At 41.5% G+C, this 20,721-nt stretch overlaps 1 protein-coding gene and 1 long non-coding RNA gene across 4 annotated transcripts in view; one reads left to right on the forward strand and one right to left on the reverse strand.

Moving 5' to 3' along the window:
• Positions 1–4,813: 4,813 nt before the first annotated feature.
• The window catches only part of trpm4a (transient receptor potential cation channel, subfamily M, member 4a), a 90,161-nt gene continuing 74,253 nt past the window's right edge, over positions 4,814–20,721 (forward strand). For 2 of the 3 annotated variants that reach the window (XM_008414995.3, XM_008414996.3), the window contains exons 1-4: positions 4,814–4,933; positions 15,218–15,279; positions 19,659–19,836; positions 20,496–20,676. In XM_008414995.3, coding sequence (XP_008413217.2) covers positions 4,838–4,933; positions 15,218–15,279; positions 19,659–19,836; positions 20,496–20,676 — 517 coding nt within the window. In that variant the 5' untranslated portion in view covers positions 4,814–4,837. Of the gene's footprint in view, positions 4,934–15,217; positions 15,280–18,601; positions 18,765–19,658; positions 19,837–20,495; positions 20,677–20,721 lie in introns of all 3 variants that reach the window. The other variant, XM_081609655.1, reaches the window with a different exon arrangement.
• LOC145552454 (uncharacterized) overlaps positions 8,230–20,721 on the reverse strand; it is a 39,175-nt gene continuing 26,683 nt past the window's right edge. The window contains exon 3 of the long non-coding RNA XR_014088515.1: positions 8,230–8,833. This is a non-coding gene — a long non-coding RNA (uncharacterized LOC145552454). The remainder of the gene's footprint in view (positions 8,834–20,721) is intronic.

Raw genomic sequence — 20,721 nt, forward strand, 5'->3', positions numbered from 1 at the left:
AGCAGGAGTATGAAAGACATAAAAATAATTAACTATACTATATTAAGAAATGGTATTTAATCCTCAGTGCTACATGAAGCTCATTTTGAAACAATGCAAGTTTAAAATATTTTTGCAACAAGTAAATCATCAAGTAAATTAAGTTCAATGTTGGGTCTATGTACGCTAAATGTGAGAATGAGACTATATATATATATATATATATATATATATATATATATATATATATATGCTGATGAGAGATGAAAACATGGATCTGTTGGAATCCTACTACTCAAGTAACCCTAGTCAGACGGGTTATATGCAAAGACTGTGGGAGGAATGGTTAGCTCGACATCCCCAGTCAACACTAACTGCCAAACAACTAGTAGCTCAGTGTTCCAACATCTGCAAACGGCAACTGCTGTCACAACTGGAGATTGAGGAGGTACGACACAAATGTTGCAACAAGGGGGAGGAGCCAGGACGCCAGGTCAGAGGGGACTTAACTACAACTACCCTCCCAGAGACTGGGTATGTAGCCCCAGTAATGAACGTACCGTCAAAGCTGAATGAGGCAGCAAGTGACCTGAGAGACAGAATCATGGTCCGAATGAACACCAGACGACCCCGACACCAACTACAACGGCTGAGTGAAGTACCATCAGAAAGTATCATTGAAGATGTGAATGCAGCTTTGAGAACGATCCCTACCAACACCATAACAGAAACCAATGAGCTGATATACAACTCAGCATCAGTGATCCTTGAGATGCTTGGTTATAAGAGCAACCATGAGACCCAATACCCACCATGGAAAAGACGGTTAGAGGCTAAGATCAAGATAACAAGGAGGGAAGTGAGTCAACTGTCAGAGCTCCAAAGGGGTGCAATGAAAAGATCAGTACCCAAGAAGTACAGCCAGATGCCCATACCTGAAGCACTCAAAACTGCCAAACAAAGGCTCCAAGCCTTGGCCAGCCGCCTAAAGAGAACGAGAGAGAATGAAGCCAGGAGGATTAACCGGCTCTTTGCCACCCAACCAGCTAAAGTGTACTCTCAATGGCAGGGTAATAACAACAGAGCAGACCCACCCAGGCTGGAGACTGAACAATACTGGAAAGGCATATGGGAAAGGGAGGCGTCCCACAACAGCAATGCACAGTGGCTAACCTCTCTACGAGAGGACCACAGCAACCTCCCTGAACAAGCCCCGGTAACCATCACTGTGGCAGATGTCCAAGACAGAGTCTCGGGTATGAAAAACTGGACAGCACCAGGACCTGACATGATCCATGCCTACTGGCTTAAGAAACTCACTGCCCTCCATGAGCGACTGGCAGCTCAACTGAACCAGCTGCTACAAAATGGGACTCACCCTGAATGGTTAACTGAAGGGCGTACAATCCTGATCCAGAAGGATCCCTCAAAGGGTTCAGTCCCATCCAACTATCGGCCAATAACCTGTCTCTCTACAACATGGAAGCTCATGTCAGGCATCATAGCGGCTAAGATAAGCGGGCACATGGATAAATACATGAGCAAGGCACAGAAGGGCATAGGCATAAATAGCAGAGGAGCCAAACACCAACTCCTTGTAGACCACACAGTCGCCCGAGACTGCAAAACCCGACACACCAACCTGTGCATGGCTTGGATTGATTACAAGAAAGCCTATGACTCAATGCCACACACTTGGATCATTGAATGCTTAGAGATGTACAACATCAACAGGACTCTAAGAGCCTTCATTGCAAACTCGATGGGGCTGTGGAAAACCACCCTTGAAGCCAACTGCAAACCACTTGCACAAGTGTCCATCAAATGTGGCATATACCAAGGAGATGCTCTGTCCCCACTGCTGTTCTGCATAGGCCTGAACCCTCTCAGCCAAATCATCAACAAGACTGGCTACGGATACCGACTCAAGAATGGGGCCACGATCAGTCACCTCCTCTACATGGATGACGTCAAGCTGTACGCCAAGAGCGAGCGAGACATCGACTCACTGATCCACACCACCAGAATCTACAGCACTGACATTGGGATGTCATTCGGACTAGAGAAGTGTGGTCGGATGGTTACAAAGAGAGGGAAGGTCGTCCACACAGAAGGGGTCTCACTCCCAGAAGGAACAATAGCAGACATAGAGCACAGCTACAAGTACCTGGGAATACCACAAGCAAATGGCAACCTCGATGAGGTCACAAGGAAAGGAGCCACAGCCAAATACCTCCAACGAATAAGGCAAGTCCTGTGAAGCGAACTCAATGGCAAGAACAAGATCCGTGCAATAAACAGCTATGCCTTACCAGTAATCAGATACCCTGCAGGAATAATTAGCTGGCCAATGGAAGAGATGAAGGCCACGGATGTTAAGACTAGGAAGCTACTAACCATGCATGGAGGGTTCCACCCCAAATCCAGCACCCTGAGACTGTACACGAGCCGTAAGGAAGGAGGCAGAGGACTAGTGAGTGTGATAGCCACTGTCCAGGATGAAACATCCAAGATCCATAAATACATCAAGGACAAAGCCTCAACGGACGATGTGCTCAGCGAATTTCTCAGATAATGGGGAACAGAGGACAAGGTGCTGGAGGTACCATCATGGGAGGACAAGCCCCTACATGGGATGTACCACCGACAAATAACTGAAGTGGCTATCAGGAAATCCTACCAATGGCTGGAGAAAGCTGGACTCAAGGACAGCACAGAGGCTCTCCTCCTGGCTGCCCAGGAACAGGCCCTAAACACCAGAGCAATAGAGGCTCAGATATACCACACCAGACAAGACCCAAGGTGTAGGTTGTGCAAGGAGGCCCCTGAGACAGTCCAGCACGTAACAGCAGGGTGCAAGATGCTGGCAGGGAAAGCGTACATGGAACGACATAACCAAGTGGCGGGCATAGTGTACAGGAACATCTGTGCAGAATATGGACTGGAAGCCCCGAGATCAAAATGGGGAAAAACCCCCAAAAGTGGTGGAGAATGACCGAGCTAAGATCCTGTGGGATTCCAGATCCAGACAGACAAGATGGTAATGGAGAACCAACCGGACATTGCGGTGGTGGATAAAGAACAGAGGAAAGCCGTTGTGGTGGATGTAGCAATACCAAGTGACTACAACATCAGGAAAAAGGAGCAGGAGAAACTGGAGAAATACCAGGACCTCAGGGAGGAACTGGAAAAGACCTGGAAGGTGAAGACCACAGTGGTGCCTGTGGTCATCGGGGCCCTCGGGGCAGTCACCCCCAAACTGGAGCAGTGGCTCAAACAGATCCCAGGAACAACATCAGACATCTCAGTCCAGAAATGTGCAGTTCTAGGCACAGCCAAGATACTGGAGGAGAACCGACAAGCTCCCAGGCCTCTGGTAGAGGACCCGAGCTCAGAGGATGTAAGAAACCACTCGCGGTGGGAGAGAAGGGAATTTTTTTTATTTTTATATGCTGCCACACCTGAAAAAATTATTGCCCCCCTCTTGCCACCGCATTGATATTTTTCTAGATCCACCCCTGGAGATTGGAATTATTGCATGTTGGATTTGCAGTTCTAAAGTGCAAGTTTAACCTCAACAACAAGAAAAACAATTCCTGAGCCACCTCCCTTTCCTGCCACTAAAAAAACTGGCTATGTATGCCTCTAGTTATCAAGTTAAAGGCATACATTGATAGCTATGCTGATCCCAAAGGGAATCAATATAGCTATCAGATTTATGCCATCTATAACATAATGATTTTTTTGGTATTCTACAAATCAGAGAAGTTTGGACATGGTGGATTCATAGTTTCAGCACAAATCAGCACAAAGATAACCTTTTACAAGGAGTCTTCACAATATTGCCACAGAGACAAGCCTTTCTTTTTGTAACTATACAAATGGGCAACATTTACTCTCCAGCCACTGTATCAGTTAGACTTTGGCAGATGTCCTTTGGGATCAACAATATTTTTGAACTGTATTTGAATTAAATTCTTCAGAGCATAGCTTGAACATGATTGCATAAAAATTCCTCAGAGATGTTGATAAGATTAGTCATGATAACAACTGTACTGTGGAGGCCAGTGAACTTGTTAAAGTAACTAGTTTAATATGATTTGAGCTTGTTGTCAGGGTGCAGTATCCTGCTAGCCTTTTTCCATTCAATTCAATGTATTTATATAACACCAATTTGCAACAAGTAGTCTTGAAGAATTAGGTCATGCTTCCTATTGGAGGCTGGATTAGGAACAATCATATCAAATGATTATTTGAAAAGTTCAATATAAAATGCGGTGACATGCTGTGTGGTCAATACTGTAGCTGGTGAGGCACTGACTTAATCATAATCAGATTTACAAATATAGCCCCCCTGCATGTTATTGTTTACAAACGGAAATTTTGCAAATGGAGGCAAACAGATTATTCTTTTACATGTCATCCATAGCCGCGCGGCCGTGGCAGAACAATTCCGTTAACTCGGTGAAACTTGGAAATGTAGGTAATATTAATTTAGTGCTATGCTCCACATCAAAGGGAAAAAAGGTTCAGGTCAGATTTTAGCCTGATCGCTAGTTTCTAATTGTAATAGCTGAAGCTATGTGTTGACTCTAGACATCGTTCTTTTTTAGGTCCAAAGATAACTTCAGTTTTGTTAATGTTCAGCTGGAGAAAAAGCTAGTTAACCATGTCTGAAAAGATAATGACTAGTTTTTGTACAGAATGTTTAGCAGTATGTTTTACCCAGTTTTCACGCTTCCTCTGTTACTGTTTTCCTCCTGAGGTGAGGGGTGTGGTGTCTGTGTGGGCAGAACCGGATGGAAGCTGTGGGAGGAGCTGCTGGACAAACAGAGCCGAGTCGGAGCTTTACGATCAGATGATATTCCGACGCAGCACAAGCATGGTGGCTCAGCTGGAGAAAGACAGGGAGGGAGGCGGAGGAAAGGCTGGGACCAAGAAAGACAAGGATCAGGTAGGAGCGAATGGGGCAACATTTAACACCCATCCTGTGCCTGTCTGGGGGAAACAACATCCCATTCCTTCTGAGTCAGCTGCAGACAGGCTGAAGAGGGACACAGCTGGGGTAGAAAAAATGTTTCTGGGCTGAAAGGAAGTTAGAGTGACTTAAGTTAACTCACACAAGGTTTTTTCCTTCACACATATTGCAAAGTAGTTGGTAAGCTTGTTAAAGAAGTTCAATGTATAAACGTAGCAAAGGGCATTGATCTGTAAAATGTTTTTGTTGTTGCTTTAGAGTCCCTGAAAGAAATTAAAGTATTCCATTGTTCTAAAACACTGGAAACTGGGTGATTACTTGTTTTTGGTAGGACCATGAATGTGTAGAATAGGGTTACAAAGATACCTCCAAAAATGTATTTTAAAGGATTTTCACAATTTTCAAATTTTAGTTTCTCATAGCAGGCAAAGTAAGGATTCAACTGGATAACATTAAAAGAATTGAATTCCAACATATCCTCACTTTGTGCATGCATGTCAGCTCTTGTACAAACATAGTCATGTGACTTGGAAGAACTTTGCCTTTGTACAGGTAAAAGCAGAGATGTAAGTACTGTGGCTTGGAAAAGTATTCATACCTTTCAATGAATACTTTCATTTGTTGGAACAGGACAGTTGACTATGATGTGATGTTTGACTTTGCCACATCGCGGCCTAAATTCCCACATCCGGAAAAGTGCCAGTACTGGAGGCCAAGTTCAAAATCAGAACTTTATCCAAGGTGGTAAACTTCCTGCTAGGTGTAGAATATTGGTGCAAGAGAGTTTTCTGTAGGTTGGGGAATTGTACAAGTGTTCAAAATTTCATGCTTCTACAATAAAATAGGGTGAATGCAGACGGTGCGACTTGAGTGAAAACCTTAAAACATGTCAATTTCACATACAACTGATGCATGTAAATAGTCATTAGTAGTCCAATTACTATTTTCAGAACAGGTTTAGGACTACACAGTCAATTTACTTTTGCTAAAAATAATAAACATTTACATTATAAAAGGCCGTCATAGCTCTTTTGCTGCTTGAACTTAGTAAAAATCTGCTTGCAGGTTAGCAGCAGGTAGTGCCAGCAACTGAAACATATCTGTTAGGTTAAAGGTTTTTATGTGAGATGATGACTGAGTGAATGAAACATGTCTGATAGTTGTGTGATACTGCAAGTTTGGAAACTAAATACAGGACAAACTGGTCCAATTGTTGTGCTTATGAAAGGTTTTTCTTCAGCATCATTGATACCTTTTGTAAAGTTCCACGAATCTACTTTCACAGAACACTCAGTTCTGTGAAAACTGAAACAATCCACCGGATGGCATACAGCAGTAAACCGGTAGAACCAGTTTTCAGTCACAGTAAACTTTTAATCATGTCTAAACAAAGTGAAGCTATGAAGCAGTAATAAAAGATCATAGCATGTTAAGAAAAATGTTTTGCAGGCCAGAAATGCATGTGTACCAAAAAAAGCCTGAAAAAACATTACATATTGCCTCACATGAAACCAGTCTTGCCTTTACTTGAATTAGTTGTAAAATGTCTCATTCTGAAATGTTTCTGAACGGTTTGTGCTGTGTGCTGGAGCCACACCCTCCAACCACCCTTTTCTCTCCCGTGTGTGTTCTTTTAAAAGACAGCGGTTGGGTGTGTTTGATTTATGGACTGGGACCAGGGCTGAACCAAGCCACAATTTGAGGCGCTCTATTTCTGCTAATAATGTGGTTGGCTGCAATCAACAGTCAGATGATTAGATCAATCACACTAAACTTATTGCAATTCTGTCAGTGTTCGTTATATTATGTCCTATATGCATGTATAATATAGGATACATTTATTGGCCAGCCGATTTATCTGCACCAATTTTCTTAACTTTGGAGGACCTGTGATCGGCCAAAACTTCCATTCATCTGAACCTGATCTGATCTATTTCAGCAAAGGTTTTAAAAGAATGTATTCTGCTGTGCAGTGAGAGGTTTGACTGACAGACCCACCCATCAGGTCATTCCTGGATGTTTGCAGTTGACAATAGTGACCCCACTGTTGCAAACTGAGTGACTTTATTGCTATATTTAGCAACATATCAGAGAATAAAAAATGGCATCAACCAAAATTTTTTTTATATATATATTTTTTATGTATTTGTTTTTTAAATTACCTTTATTTAATCAGGTGAACCCCATTGAGATCCAGATCTCATTTTCAAGAGGGACTTGGGCAGAAATCTGCATCATGCAGCAACCTGGTTACAAAATAAAAGTAATTAATACATATGCACAAGTATAAAACAATATAAAACAATTTAAAAACAGTGACGCTGTTTAAAAGAATCTCGTTGCCTGTTTTTAAGAATCACTCGAAATGAGTCCAGTGAAACCAGTTCTGACATGTTGAGTTCAGACTGGAGCTGATTCCAGGCTGAAGGAGCATCACACTGACAGCTTGCTTCCCTTTTTCAGTTCAGCAACGTGGAACATGCAAAAGAAAAATGTTGTTAGAGCGTAAAGAATGAGAATTAATAGATCTATGTAAAAGAGAGTTTAAGTCTGCTGGAGCCAAACCCAGTAGAGATTTATAAATCAGGATCATCAGGTGATTGTTTCTCTTAAAGGAGGCCATTCAGCTTCTGCATACAGTTCACAACGATGTGAGAGACTCTGCTACCGGTTACAAACCTTAAAGCACAACGATACAGTATTTAGTGACTGAAGGCATTTGGTCGAAGCTTTCATATATAAAACATCTCCATAATCCAGGAGTGGCAGGAATGTTGCAGCTACCAGTTGACTTCTAGCTTTAAGAGGGAAACAAGATCCATTTGGTAATATAACCCAATCTTCATTTTCAGTGTTCGTAACAAATTTGCTATGTGATTTTTAAAAGAAAGCTTTATTTTAAATTGATCTAAAATAAAACCAAGATATTTATAATTACTGACAAACTCAATTTGTGTCCCTCCAGCAGTGGAGGGATCTCTGATAGTTTCCTAGAGTGTGAAAAAACCATCACCTGTGTCTGATCCACATTCAGAACCAACTTCAGTTTGTAAGCAGGTTTGAACTATAGTAAAAGCAAACACTGTATTACCTGTATAAAATAGCAGTAAATCACTAAATCATCTGCAAAAAAATGATAAATAGCATTTGACAGATTTTCCCACAAGTTATTTATATAAATAGAGGATAAATCAAAATCAGCAAGTAAGGCTTTTTAAAGAGATTGCTTTAATTCACCATCGGACAGAAAACTGCAATAGGTTCACCCCTACTTAAGATGGAATACATACACACATATTTATGACATACTTTGAGTAAATTAATTTCTCTCAGGTGTAATTACAATAGCTAAATATTTTATTTATACCAGGTGAGTCTTTCTCACCTGAAAATGTGGACTGGTACTGGTCTGATTCTGTGGCTTCAAGTAATCATGACAGGAGAAGTTTCACATAACTTAGAAGTGAATGAAAAATGTTTGCTGCTTAGCATGAAAATTCATGTGGCAAAAACAGACAACATACTGCCAGCTACAGCTTAGAGTAGCTCATTCATGTAGTTGCCATGTAGCTTGACATGTTGCAAACTGAGTGAAACCATTTTGCTAGACAATGTCAACATTGATAAATTGTAATTATCAAACATGTGATTTGAACCCCATAAAATCTGAGAAACACGTAGGGCCAACGAGAATAAACTCATTTAAAGTTAATGGAAACTCTTTTGTTTGTCTCAATTCTTCTCTTTGGAGCTCTGCCTTCTCAATGCTCGTAGCTGCTTTTTCCTGAAGGCCATCCATCCAGGAGTAGCTGTTAACGTCGATGGTTCTCCTCATCGATCACCATCATGTCAGCCATGTGTTCCTTCTCCTGTTCCCTGGGAAAATTAATCAAGCACAAATTCAGAAACGCTTCAGAAACGCACAAACGCTTATAGCACAAATGTGTAGATCAATAATACTAATAAACAGACAAGAGTTCTTCAGTTTTGATCAATTTATTTGGCCCACGCTGTGTGTATTTATTTGGAATTGTTCTCTCAGAAGCAGCCAGGCACTGACACAGAAAAACAGTTACAAACTTTCTTCTCCCAGAATTACAAAATTCCAGCTGACCAACTAATACTACTTCCGCTACAAAACAAAAAGTGATAAGATATTCCTTTATTAATCCCGCAGTATTTACATTGTTACAGCAGTACAGAGGACAGAGCAGAACCATCTATAAATACAAAAAAAATACAAGTGGATATAGAATTACTGAAACAGTATTGTATGAAATATAAAATAAATAAATAAATAAATTCCAGGTTGATTGCTTGTTGTGGAGAGTAGTGAACTGCTGAGAGCAGCGGGTGTTGTACAGTCTGATGGCAGCCGGAAGAAAAAACCTGCAGTATCTTTCCTTCACGCACTGAAGGAGCTGCTCAGTGCTGTCAGAGAGGAGCATGGGGGGGACGGGTACTGCAGCATGGGGGGGACGGGTACTGCAGCATGCGCTGGAGCTTCGTCCTCATTCTGTCTGCCACCACCTCCACTGGGTCATGTAGCACACAGCTCACATTCTGTAAAACCTCTGAAGCTGAACAAAGATAACTAGGCAAATAAATATATTAAATAAATGAATAAAAGGAATAAAAGAGCGTTTTATCCATAACTTTTAAAAAATTATAATTTAAATCAAATACTTCTAGGATGCAACACACAGAAGGAATTATTTAAAACAGACATATTACTTTATATGTATACACACATTCTTTTTTTACCACTCAGACATAAACAATTCTAACTGGAATGCTCACGTAAATTAAAGACAAAACATAATTAGTTCAGTTGTAAGTTTTAGACCCATACAGCCCTGGATAAAATGCTACTCTTGTTTTCTTCAAGTTTATTGTTCATTTTTATCTCCTGCACAATAAATAGTTAGTAACTGTTTAATTAGATAATTGATATCTACCCAGGTGAAAAAAAAGGTATACTTTAGTATATTTCAAATATACTTACATTTGTGAAAGTACACTTTAAGTATACTAAGTATTAAGTTTACGACCTATAAGTATATCTGAAGCTTACTAAAAGTATACTTGTACCAATTTTGAAATTAGAACTTTAAACACACTTAAACATAATTGTACAAAAATACACTTTTAGTATATTAAATAAAAGTATACTTTAAGTGAACAAAATATATATTTGCCCAAGTGTAAATATACACTTGCTCAAGTATATTTAAAATATATTTTGTGCATTTTTTAAAATATATGCTCAAAATAGAATTTTTACAATTCACTCAACACCACTTTAGATTATTAATTTCAGTATGTTTTAACTTACACCTCAGTGTAAATTTTAGGCTAATAAAGTATGCCTTTTTAAAATGTTCTTTATTTAATCAGGTGAACCCCGTTGAGATTCAGATCTCATTTTCAAGAGGGACCTGGGCAGAAGTCTGCATCATGCAGCAACCTGGTTACAAAATAAAACTAATTAATACATATACAGAAGTATCTGTTTTTAGGCACCTTTAGTGTGTTTAATGTGATACGTAGTCATACTTTTTAAGTACCTAGAAAATATGAATTTTTAAGTGCCTTAATAATCTTTTACTATTTATTAAAATTGCATACAATAAAAAAATTATAATCATAATGTAAATTTTAAGAAAGTACCCAATCAATTTTCAGATGTGTGATGTAAAACCTTATAATCAACGGCATTAACTCCAGTTCATACTCCAGACCAGATGGTGGCAGTATTGCACACTTTCATTTATTTAAAAAAACGCCACAAAGAGAAAAAAAAACTTGAATGCAGGCAACATAGACATAATATAAGGATAGACGTCTCATGGCCGCTCTCGCCTATTGTCGTTGAAGAGATTTAGGGCGGCCATCTTGGAGCGGTACACCACTCCGCTCAGCCTTATGTGTTTAGCAGCACAATGAAGTATCAATGCATTTAATCGATCCTAACACACTTTTTTGTTACTGGAAACCATATTCAAACATCTATCAAAGCTAAATTTAAGTATGTTTTTAATACATAGTTCAGCATATTTAAATATGCTTAGTGGCTATGACAATAAAATAGGAATGGAATATTCTGATATTGATGAATGATGACCATATTATAAAGCACACAGCCGTTCATAATTTCCATCCATCCATTTTCTTTCACCCTTGTCCCTCAGTGGGGTCGGGAGGGTTGCTGTTTATTACAGTAAATATTACTTTACTGTATTTATGTCCACCGTCGAGATACCAGCTAATATTAGCCACAGTGCTTGGTGTAATACGGGTTCAGCCGCTATGAAGGATAACTGAGATTCTGTAAATCTAAAAAAATTTATTATTCTCTAACATTGACTTAGATTATCTGACACAAGAGCCTATATTAGAAATGAAACAATATAACACATATTATAAAACTTATATTATGTGTTATAACATTCAATAGCAAAGTTTACACAGGTGGTAAAGACTATTATTTAAATGTAATTCTTTCACTAGTAAGATACATCCCAAATCTTCCGTTTTTGTTTGGAAGGTTTCCTAAAGACACGATGTGAGGAAGAAGAGGGAGAATCTATAAAGAGAGACGGATTCACTGCAGCACGGATGAATCTCAGCAGCTGAGGTTGATGACTTTAAAATGTCAGTAATAAAACAAAATATTTGAATTACCTTGGACATCTTGTGTAATTAATCTCTCCATGTAATTTTAGCCTAAAACAATGTAAGTACTGTAGTGTAGTTATGCATGTAATGTACAAAGTATGAATGAGTAATTATTAAAATTGTACTTTATTAGCAGTAAATCAAAAGTAAAAATGAAGTGTTATTTAAATACATTAACATATTTTCTGCACTATAAGGCGCACCTTTAATGAATAGCCTATTTTAAAACTTTTTTCATATATAAGGCGCACCGCATTATAAGGCGCATATAATAGACGGTACAACTAGGGTTGCCACCCGTCCCGTACAAATGTGGATGTGTAATAATAAAGAAGTGGTCCCCGAGTACTTTATATAGTAGTCTGCCCCAGTCATTGTTTCACTCACGATGTTGGTGTTGTGATATTGTGCCCAACTGCTTTCTGGGTAACACAGACCAACAGCTTCCATGACACCTCAGCAGAGCCACAGGCTGATGGTCTCCATGCTGCATTGAAGGCTGCAAAAGGATTCCTGACCAAGTATTGATGCATAACTGAACATAATTATTTGAAGGTTGACCTTTTTGGTATTAAAAACTTTTCTTTTTTTGGTCGGATAAAATATGCTAATTTTTTGAGATGGGAATTTTGGGTTTTCATGAGCTGTATGCCAAAATCATCAGTATTAAAATAATAAAAGACCTGAAATATTTCAGTTGGTGTGCAATGAATCTAAAATATGACAGTTTAATTTTTATCATTACCTGAACTTTCTGACAATATTCTAATTTTTTGAGAAGTACTGAGTGCCACATGCGCCGTTGCTTTGCATTGAGCCCGGACTATTGGTGGTCGGGGAAATGACACAATCAAGCAAAGAATTTCCATAAAGGACGCAGTGTTTTGCTGTTAATTGCAAACTCTACGACTGCAAGATCAGGTCCAAGGAAATCACGTTTCACACGTCATTAAAAAGTTTTAATTAAAAAATAAAAATTGGGGAGTAAGTTACTATGCCATTGTCGTGATCAGTGTTTCTGTGCGTTTATTTTTGAGTTTTTCTGTGAGTCCTGTCTCTGCGTCTCCCCGTTGATTGTCTCCCAGCTCGTCATTCGTCGCATGGCTTTGTTAGCGTCTACGTTGCTTTCCCCTCAGTAGAACTGTTAAGTCCTGAGGTTGTTTGTTTCCATGTCCAGTCCTTTGTCAGTTGTTACCGGTATAAGCTACGTGCTAATTTGCTGCCGTGCTGCCTGAGCCAGGACTGTGTTCTTCATCATTAAACATCATCATCTTCACCATAACCTGGGTCTCAGCGTTTTATCCTCACCACCACCTCAACCACACTCCATGACAGAAGGATCCGACCAAACCGGTGAGGAACGCTCAACATGAACCCGACGGAGGAGGAATGGTCTTACCTGGAAGACTCCATTAAGGGCTATGTGGAGGCCCTGGCCAAGCCGTATTCTGCCTGGCGTCGGCTTGGTTTCACCACCCGAGTGGTACTACAGTTGGAGTACTGGGCTCCGCGGCTGCCGGTTGTGGGCTTGGAGGAGCTCCTGTTGGAGGCAGAATGGGAACGCCAAACAGCTCTGGCCATCATGGCTGACGACCCTCTGCCTCCTAGACCGGATATTCCACGCTTCCGCCCCGCCACTCCAACTACCTCTGCCTGTCCGTCTCCTGCCGTTGCCGCTGTTCCGACCACCGGACCTCCCACGAGAGGTCCACCTCCTGTGCAGTGGTCTGTGTTTGAGCTCCTGTTTGGATTTAGTTTTGTTTTCTGGACTCTTGCCCTCCTGCCGTCGCCCCTCCGCCCACCCTGTTGGGTTGTTTTGTTTTTTGGTTTTTGGACTTTTCTGTTGGGCGTCTGGTAGCCGCCCCTTGAGGAGGGGGTACTGTCGTGATCCGTGTTTCTGTGTGTTTATTTTTGAGTTTTCTGTGTGATCCTGTTCTCTGTGAGTCCTGTCTCTGCGTCTTCCCCGTTGATTGTCTCCCAGGTGTGTCTCGTTCCCGTGTTAAATTATAGACAGAATGGTTGATTTTTGGTTGAGGACGACAACTGATGGTGGATCAACCATCCAATTGTAGCCAAGTAACCAATGTGGAAATTTGTCATTGAATCAATGTTTTGTGGTTGAAATCTAATGAAGGATCAACATCTGTTGATCCAACATCGGAGCTCTGGGTGAAAGCATTTTATTACTGAGCAGGGGATAATCAGGTTTTAAATTAAGCTCTGTTCAGGATAGTGGGTAGTGATTCCTGTCTGTACATTTTCTTAATTGTCCATAAAAATTATTACCGACTGTTTGTGTGTGATATATTGACACAAAAAACATCTACAACTTACTACCAGGAATGAAGCGGTCCACCCACACTATTTACATGAGGCTTGTGGCTGTTGGCCAACAGCTTGCAAACAAGCCTGCCAACACAAAAGGTTGAGACAACCTTTTGTGTTGGCAAAAGGTTGAATTCACGGTTAAGGTTGATGACTGACCGTTGATCAACCATCAAACAATCGTCCAATTCTAGCCAAATAAGCAATGTTGAAAATATGTCATTGAATCAATGTTGTTTTCTGGTTGAACTCTATTGATTGAAATGCCAACGTATAATCCAGTGTGTTTCAGCACTGATCCTCCAGGCACACTGTCCTGCAAGTTTTAGGCATTTCCCTAATTCAGCACACATGATTTTAATTGATGGCTGATTAACAGGGTATTACTGAATTGCACTCATGCAGGCCAGTTTGCCTTGAGGACCAGTGTTGGGGAAAAACTGCTACAGAACTAGCACTAAGATCCGAAATTGTTAACACTTTATTTGACAGGGTGTGCATAGGACTGACATTACAGCGTCATAAGCATGACACAAACTGTTAACATGAAGGAGTTTTTATGAATGTCTAGGACTGTTCTCATGAAGTGTCATTCGGTAAATAATTAAAATTTTAATGCAAAGTTGTTTCAAAATTTGCATTAAAAGGCCATTAAAACTGCCAACTTTGCCTTATTTTTTATATGACACTTTAATGCAAATGGGCACTTTTAACGGACTTTCAAATCCGATTACCTGCCTCTGTAACGAGTCGGCTGCACTCTGTCACAGCCTCTTCCGCATATGGGCATTGTTCTGGGGACAAATTGCCCCGGCTACATATAGATAAAATTAAATATGATTAAACATTTTACAGTTGTTTTTTTGCTTTGTTTTTTTAGTTTTCTAGGGCTAGCAGAGAAGGCCCTCCTTGCTCTCACAGTTCACCACTGTTATTCATTAAATATGCATTTTATAAGGATCACAATCTCCTCTCTACATTTTGGTCTGACTCCAGTACCATTGAACAAAACAACTTCAATTTCAAAACAACTTCAGTCTTCTGTGAGGATAATTGAGAAAACCAGCAATTGAAATGCATTCTTAGCATTGCACCAATTTGGATATCTTTTTGTTTTACTTCATTCTTTAAAATGCCTCTACTTTTTAAAATGTTTCTCAAGTTTCTGTGTTATTATTCTGTACTTTGAGATCAACAATAAAGACTAATTAGCTGTACTATTGAAATCTTTCTTTTACATTGTCTTTATGTTCGCAGAGCTGGATTCCCAAGATCATCAACAAAAGAGTGTGCACAACTTTTGTTGAAAACACTTTGAGGTAATTTTCTTTTAGTTTTTATTTTAATTAATGTTTTACTACATAGTTTTTGGTCTAGAGTGTTCTTGATGAGTGTCACTCATAGCAATCATGTCAGAACACTTCTGTAAAGAAAAGTGAAAAAAATAACTCAAAGGTTAATTGAATCATTTAATTATTAGGTAAGCTGTAAAAGCTTATTCTTTTATGGTTTATCTGATCTTCTCAACCAAATTTTTTGTATTTCACAGTATTTACTACGCAAGCTAATCAAAAAAGCATTTTTATTTAAAGCACTTTTATTCTTCTTGATTTCAAAGTTTCTATAGGTATGGTAAAGATTTTCTAATTTCCTTGTAAATTCTATAATCCAGATCCACATGTGTTCTGACTGTCACGTTCAGGAACTGATGGACGTAGGGACTGAACAGCTAATACAAAAACTGGTGTTTATTTAGGAGATAAACTATTTCTTGGTCAGACAGGCCGGGGTCAAAACCAGGGAATCCAAATCAGGGTCAGGGAATTCCAGATCTCGGGATCAGACAGACAGGGGGGTCAGAGCCAGCAGGTCCAAATCCAGGTCAAACAGGTTCCAGATCTCAGGGTCAGACAGACGGGGTTGAAGCCGGGAGGTCCAAAACCAGAGGTGGGGGTCAGGATCGGGGACAGGAGAGGCAACTAGGCAGAAGGAAGAGACGGACAGGTTAGTTACTGGGCAGTTAGCTCAAGTTACTACAGCAGGCCTGAAAGTGTTACCGCTGAGGGTTTCACAACAATCTGACGCCGTGCAGGGGGAAGATCAGTCCTTATATGGCAGCAGCTGGGGATCCGGGTGATGACGATCAGGTGTGAGTGGTTATAGCTCAGCAGCAGCTGTGACAGGTCCCCCCCCTCAAGGCGCCCCTCAGGACAGCCGTCAGTCCCCTCGACAACTGTGGAAGTCACGGACGAGCTGAGGGTCCAGGATAGCAGAACGCGCTACCCAGCTCCGCTCTTCAGAACCATACTCTTCCCAGTCCACCAGGTACTGCAGGCCATGCCCCTGACGGCGCACATCCAGGAGACGGCGAACCATGTAAACAGGGCCCCCATCAACAATCCTAGGGGGAGGGGGGTCAGGGGGACAAAGGTGACTAGAGACAACAGGTTTAATCTGGGACACGTGGAACGAGGGGTGGATCTTCAAGGTTCGAGGAAGGTCAAGGCGAACAGTCACTGGATTGATAATCTTGGTAATGGTGAACGGGCCAATAAAACGAGGTGAGAGTTTCCTACAGTCTGTTTTCAGAGGTATGTTCCTTGTGGACAACCAAACCTCCTGACCAGGTTGGTAACTGGGAGCTGAGGTCCTGTGACAATTGGCCAGGAGACGATTGCGTTCGGCAGTTCGAGAGAGGGCAGCACGGGTCTGTTGCCACAAGCGATGACACCGGCGAAGGTGATGCTGTACAGATGGTACTGAGAGTTCCTTTTCCTGAGAGGGAAACAGAGGTGGCTGATAACCCAAGGACACCTCAAACGGGCACATACCTGTGGCTGTACTGGTCAGGGAGTTGTGGGAGTATTCTACCCAAGGTAGAAACTGAGACCAAGAGGCAGGATTGTTAATGACTATACAGCACAGGGCTGCCTCCAATTCCTGGTTGACCCTCTCAGTCTGGCCATTGGTTTGTGGGTGGAAACTCGATGAAAGGCTCACTGTGGCTCCTAAACCTCGACAGAAGGCATGCCAAACCTTGGATGTGAACTGGGGCCCCCGGTCTGTGACAATGTCCAAGGGGATGCCATGTAAACGGACCATATGGTGCACCAGGAGATTGGCTGTTTCCAGGGCAGTCGGCAACTTAGGTAGAGCTACAAAATGGGCTGACTTAGAGAACCGGTCAACAATGGTTAAAATAACAGAGTTACCTTCAGATGGGGGAAGCCCAGTAACAAAATCCATTGAAATGCGTGACCAGGGTCGTCCTGGGACAGGCAGAGGGCACAAGTAACCAGCGGGTTGTTTATTGCTGGACTTACCCCGATTACAGATGGTGCAGGAGGAAACATATTGACGGGTGTCTTGAGCCATAGATGACCACCAGAAATGACTCTGCAATAAGGTGAGTGTTCGATGGACCCCAGGATGGCAGGCGAACTTCGAAGCATGGATCCACTGAAGAACCTTAGAACAAACACTTTCTGGGACAAACAAACGGTTGGGAGGACAGTCCACAGGGGTGGGTTGTTCGTGTTGAGCTTGGCTCACCAGCTGTTCAATCTCCCAGGAGAGAGTTGCCACCACACATGAAGCCGTAAGACACTGTCTGGTTCCTTTTCCCGAGCCTCAGGTTCAAACTGACGAGAAAGCGCATCAGGTTTGCAGTTCTTGGAACCAGGTCTGAAGGTTAAGACAAAGTTTAATCTTGAAAAAAACAAAAAACAAAGACCATCTGGCATGGCGTGGCGTTAACCTTCTTGCAGACTGAATGTAAGATAGGTTTTTATGATCAGTCCAGACTACAAACGGTTCCAGCCAGTGATGCCACTCCTCCAGAGCCAGCTTAACTGCTAGTAGTTCTCGGTCCCCCACACTGTAGTTGAGTTCCGGAGGGCTGAGTCTCCTAGAAAAGAAAGCACAAGGCAGTAGCTTGTGTGCAGAGCCTGAATGCTGGGACAGAACCACCCCTACCCCAGTAGCCGAAGCATCCACTTCCACGACAAACTGTTTCTCAGGATCCGGGTGAATGAGGACTGGTGGGGAGGAAAACAGTTGTTTAAGTTCCTTAAAGGCCACTGCGGCTTCCGGTGGCCATGAGAAGGGCTGCTTAATAGAGGTGAGGCAAGTTAGTGGCTGGGCAACTACGCTGTAGTTCTTTGTGAACTTGCGATAGAAGTTTGCAAAACCCAGGAAACGCTGAAGTTGCTTACGTGTACTGGGTTCAGGCCACTCAACCACTGCTTTGGTCTTGGCAGGGTCAGCTCTGATTTGTCCATCCTCAATGACAAACCCCAGGAAGTTAACTGTGGAAAGATGAAAACTGCATTTTTCAGCTTTAACAAACAGTTTGTTCTCCAGCAGCCTCTGGAGAACATGACCGATATGCTCCTCCTTGGTCTGTGAAAAGATAAGTATGTCATCCAAATAAACGAACACAAAATGATTTAAGAAATCCCTCAGAACATCATTAACGAAGGTTAACGGTGTAGTTGTGTCAAACGCTAACGCCCAGGCTAAAGCCTGATCCCTCAGCAGTCCCATGAGATAATATATCTTGGATAAATCGGAGGCAAAAGCCATGGGTTGCTGATTAAACACCATCCGACATTGTAACAGAAAACCCCGGCATTTTGACAGTTCACCTTAGAATGGAGGGGGATCAGGAATATACGGACCTCGAGAATTTACTGGAGCGGGGAGAGCAGGAGGATCGGTAGGTGAGGAGACGGGTGGAGGAACAGCTGCAGCAGGAGCAGCAGCTGAAGCGCCCGACGGTCCTGGACTTGGGGAAAGCATCGAGGTTAGTTTGTCTACCTGTGAGGACAACTGGGCGATTTCCTGATGTCAAAAAATCTCCACGGACGAGTTCCAAAACTTGACATGTCTTTCCAAATTGCTATCATTTTCATCAGCAAATTGGCCTTTATCTTTCACAGTAGGTGTTCCCTTATTTTTATATGTTTGGCTTACAAAATAACATTAACAACAACATTGGTGCTTGGTGTATTGAATGAAAATGATTAGTATTCCTGGTCCTCAGAGCACACTGCTTGGTATGTAATAAACATGAACTTTCTTCCTTCTTTTAAGTGCTTCCCTGATGTCGCAAGTTAATGTGAAACAAGTTAATGTGTGATTAATAGGCTTCTGAAACACATGAAGGCATGCAGAAGAGTAAATGCTGTCATTTAAATCAGCGTATTGGAATTAAGAATCCAACTGAGAATCTGTGACACTTGCATAGAGACATCCTTGATCAGTCTGACTGACTTTAACCTATCTTGCAAAGATTAATGCAAAATCTTAAGTCTGTACATGTTAAAATACCTTGAGCTCTAACTGCAGTGAAATAGGCTGCAGATGGTTCACGGAGGAATGATGAGCATAAATATACAGACACTAGATGTTTACTTGTATAAATGTTCCGAGGCATTGCATTATTTCTATTCCACGTCACACTTCACATGACGTGGAATGACTGTTGGTACATTGTATCACAACTTTTAAATATGAATTACGTAATTTACTTTCTTAAACATCATTTTTTTCTATTTATGTCAAAAATCTCTTTTATCGTTTTATATTTGTCACATCACTGTCCATATACTTACTGGTCAGTATGTGGACAGTTTCTCCATGATGGGAGGCTGTATCAGCTACAGAATAACAGATTTATATTTTTTCTATGTGACAGTAACGATGGGCTCTGTCAGTGTGGTGGGGTGCGAGAATTGCATGACTCCGTGGCAACAGGAGACTACTTCGGAGCAGCAATTGTTACCCAGTGGGACAGCCGGCAGCACTCATCTGAATATCCCACAGATGCTTTTGGAGAGTTGGAGTTTGCTGGAGCTGGACGCAGACACAGCCATGTGTGTAGAATTGTCTCAGTATACACACAAATATTCATACACACAGAGTGGGTGGGCTAATGCAGCGCTATCCAATCAGCACAGGTAGAGATTAAAGCTCTTCTTCTGCCCCTAGATTAACACTAAATGACTCAGTCTAGTGCATATTGTCAGATCTATCAAATAATGGCCGGGCGGCATTAATTTTCTGTACCCAATGTACATTTCAAACCACCAATCCACCTACATGAAAAATTATGTTTTACTGTGATGATAAACAAGACAAAGAACATTTCTAAAAACCTACCCAGATGTCTGTGTCATATGACTCACTATTTTAAACTTTCCACAATGTTGGGAAGCAAAAGTTGCTTCACTGATTATGTTTTTCAAGGTTTAATTCATATCTGTGCACTCTAGAGCAGCAAACTGCTAGAACTCTATCCATCCATTATCATACACGCTTATCTCTAGAGGGGTCGCAAAGGGTGCCAGGGCCTATCTCCAGCAGTCAATGGGCGAGAGGAGGGCTCACCCTGGACATCCCGCCAATCCATCAGACTACTAGAACTCGTTCTCATAATTAGTCCTGGGTTGAAGTTTGTTTCCCTATTATTATTTTTTTACACTAGAGATTTACTTCATCCAATAGTGGATTAAAACTATTCTGTTTTTTACAGTTTCTGCGGCTATCATGTGACACACCTCCAAATATCATCTACAATCTGATGACAGCCCATTGGGGCCTGCCCTCCCCCAACCTCGTGGTATCAGTGGTGGGAGGTGAGGGACATGAGAAGATTAAGCCGTGGGTGAGAGATATCCTAAGAAAAGGGCTGGTCAGGGCTGCACAGAGTACAGGTAAGAAGTCATCACTCTGCATGGATCCAGCTTATGTTTAACGTG

Source organism: Poecilia reticulata, chromosome 8 (genome assembly GCF_904066995.2).
Source record: "Poecilia reticulata chromosome 8, P_reticulata-male-v2, whole genome shotgun sequence".
In the NCBI taxonomy this organism is placed as follows: Eukaryota; Metazoa; Chordata; class Actinopteri; order Cyprinodontiformes; family Poeciliidae; genus Poecilia; species Poecilia reticulata.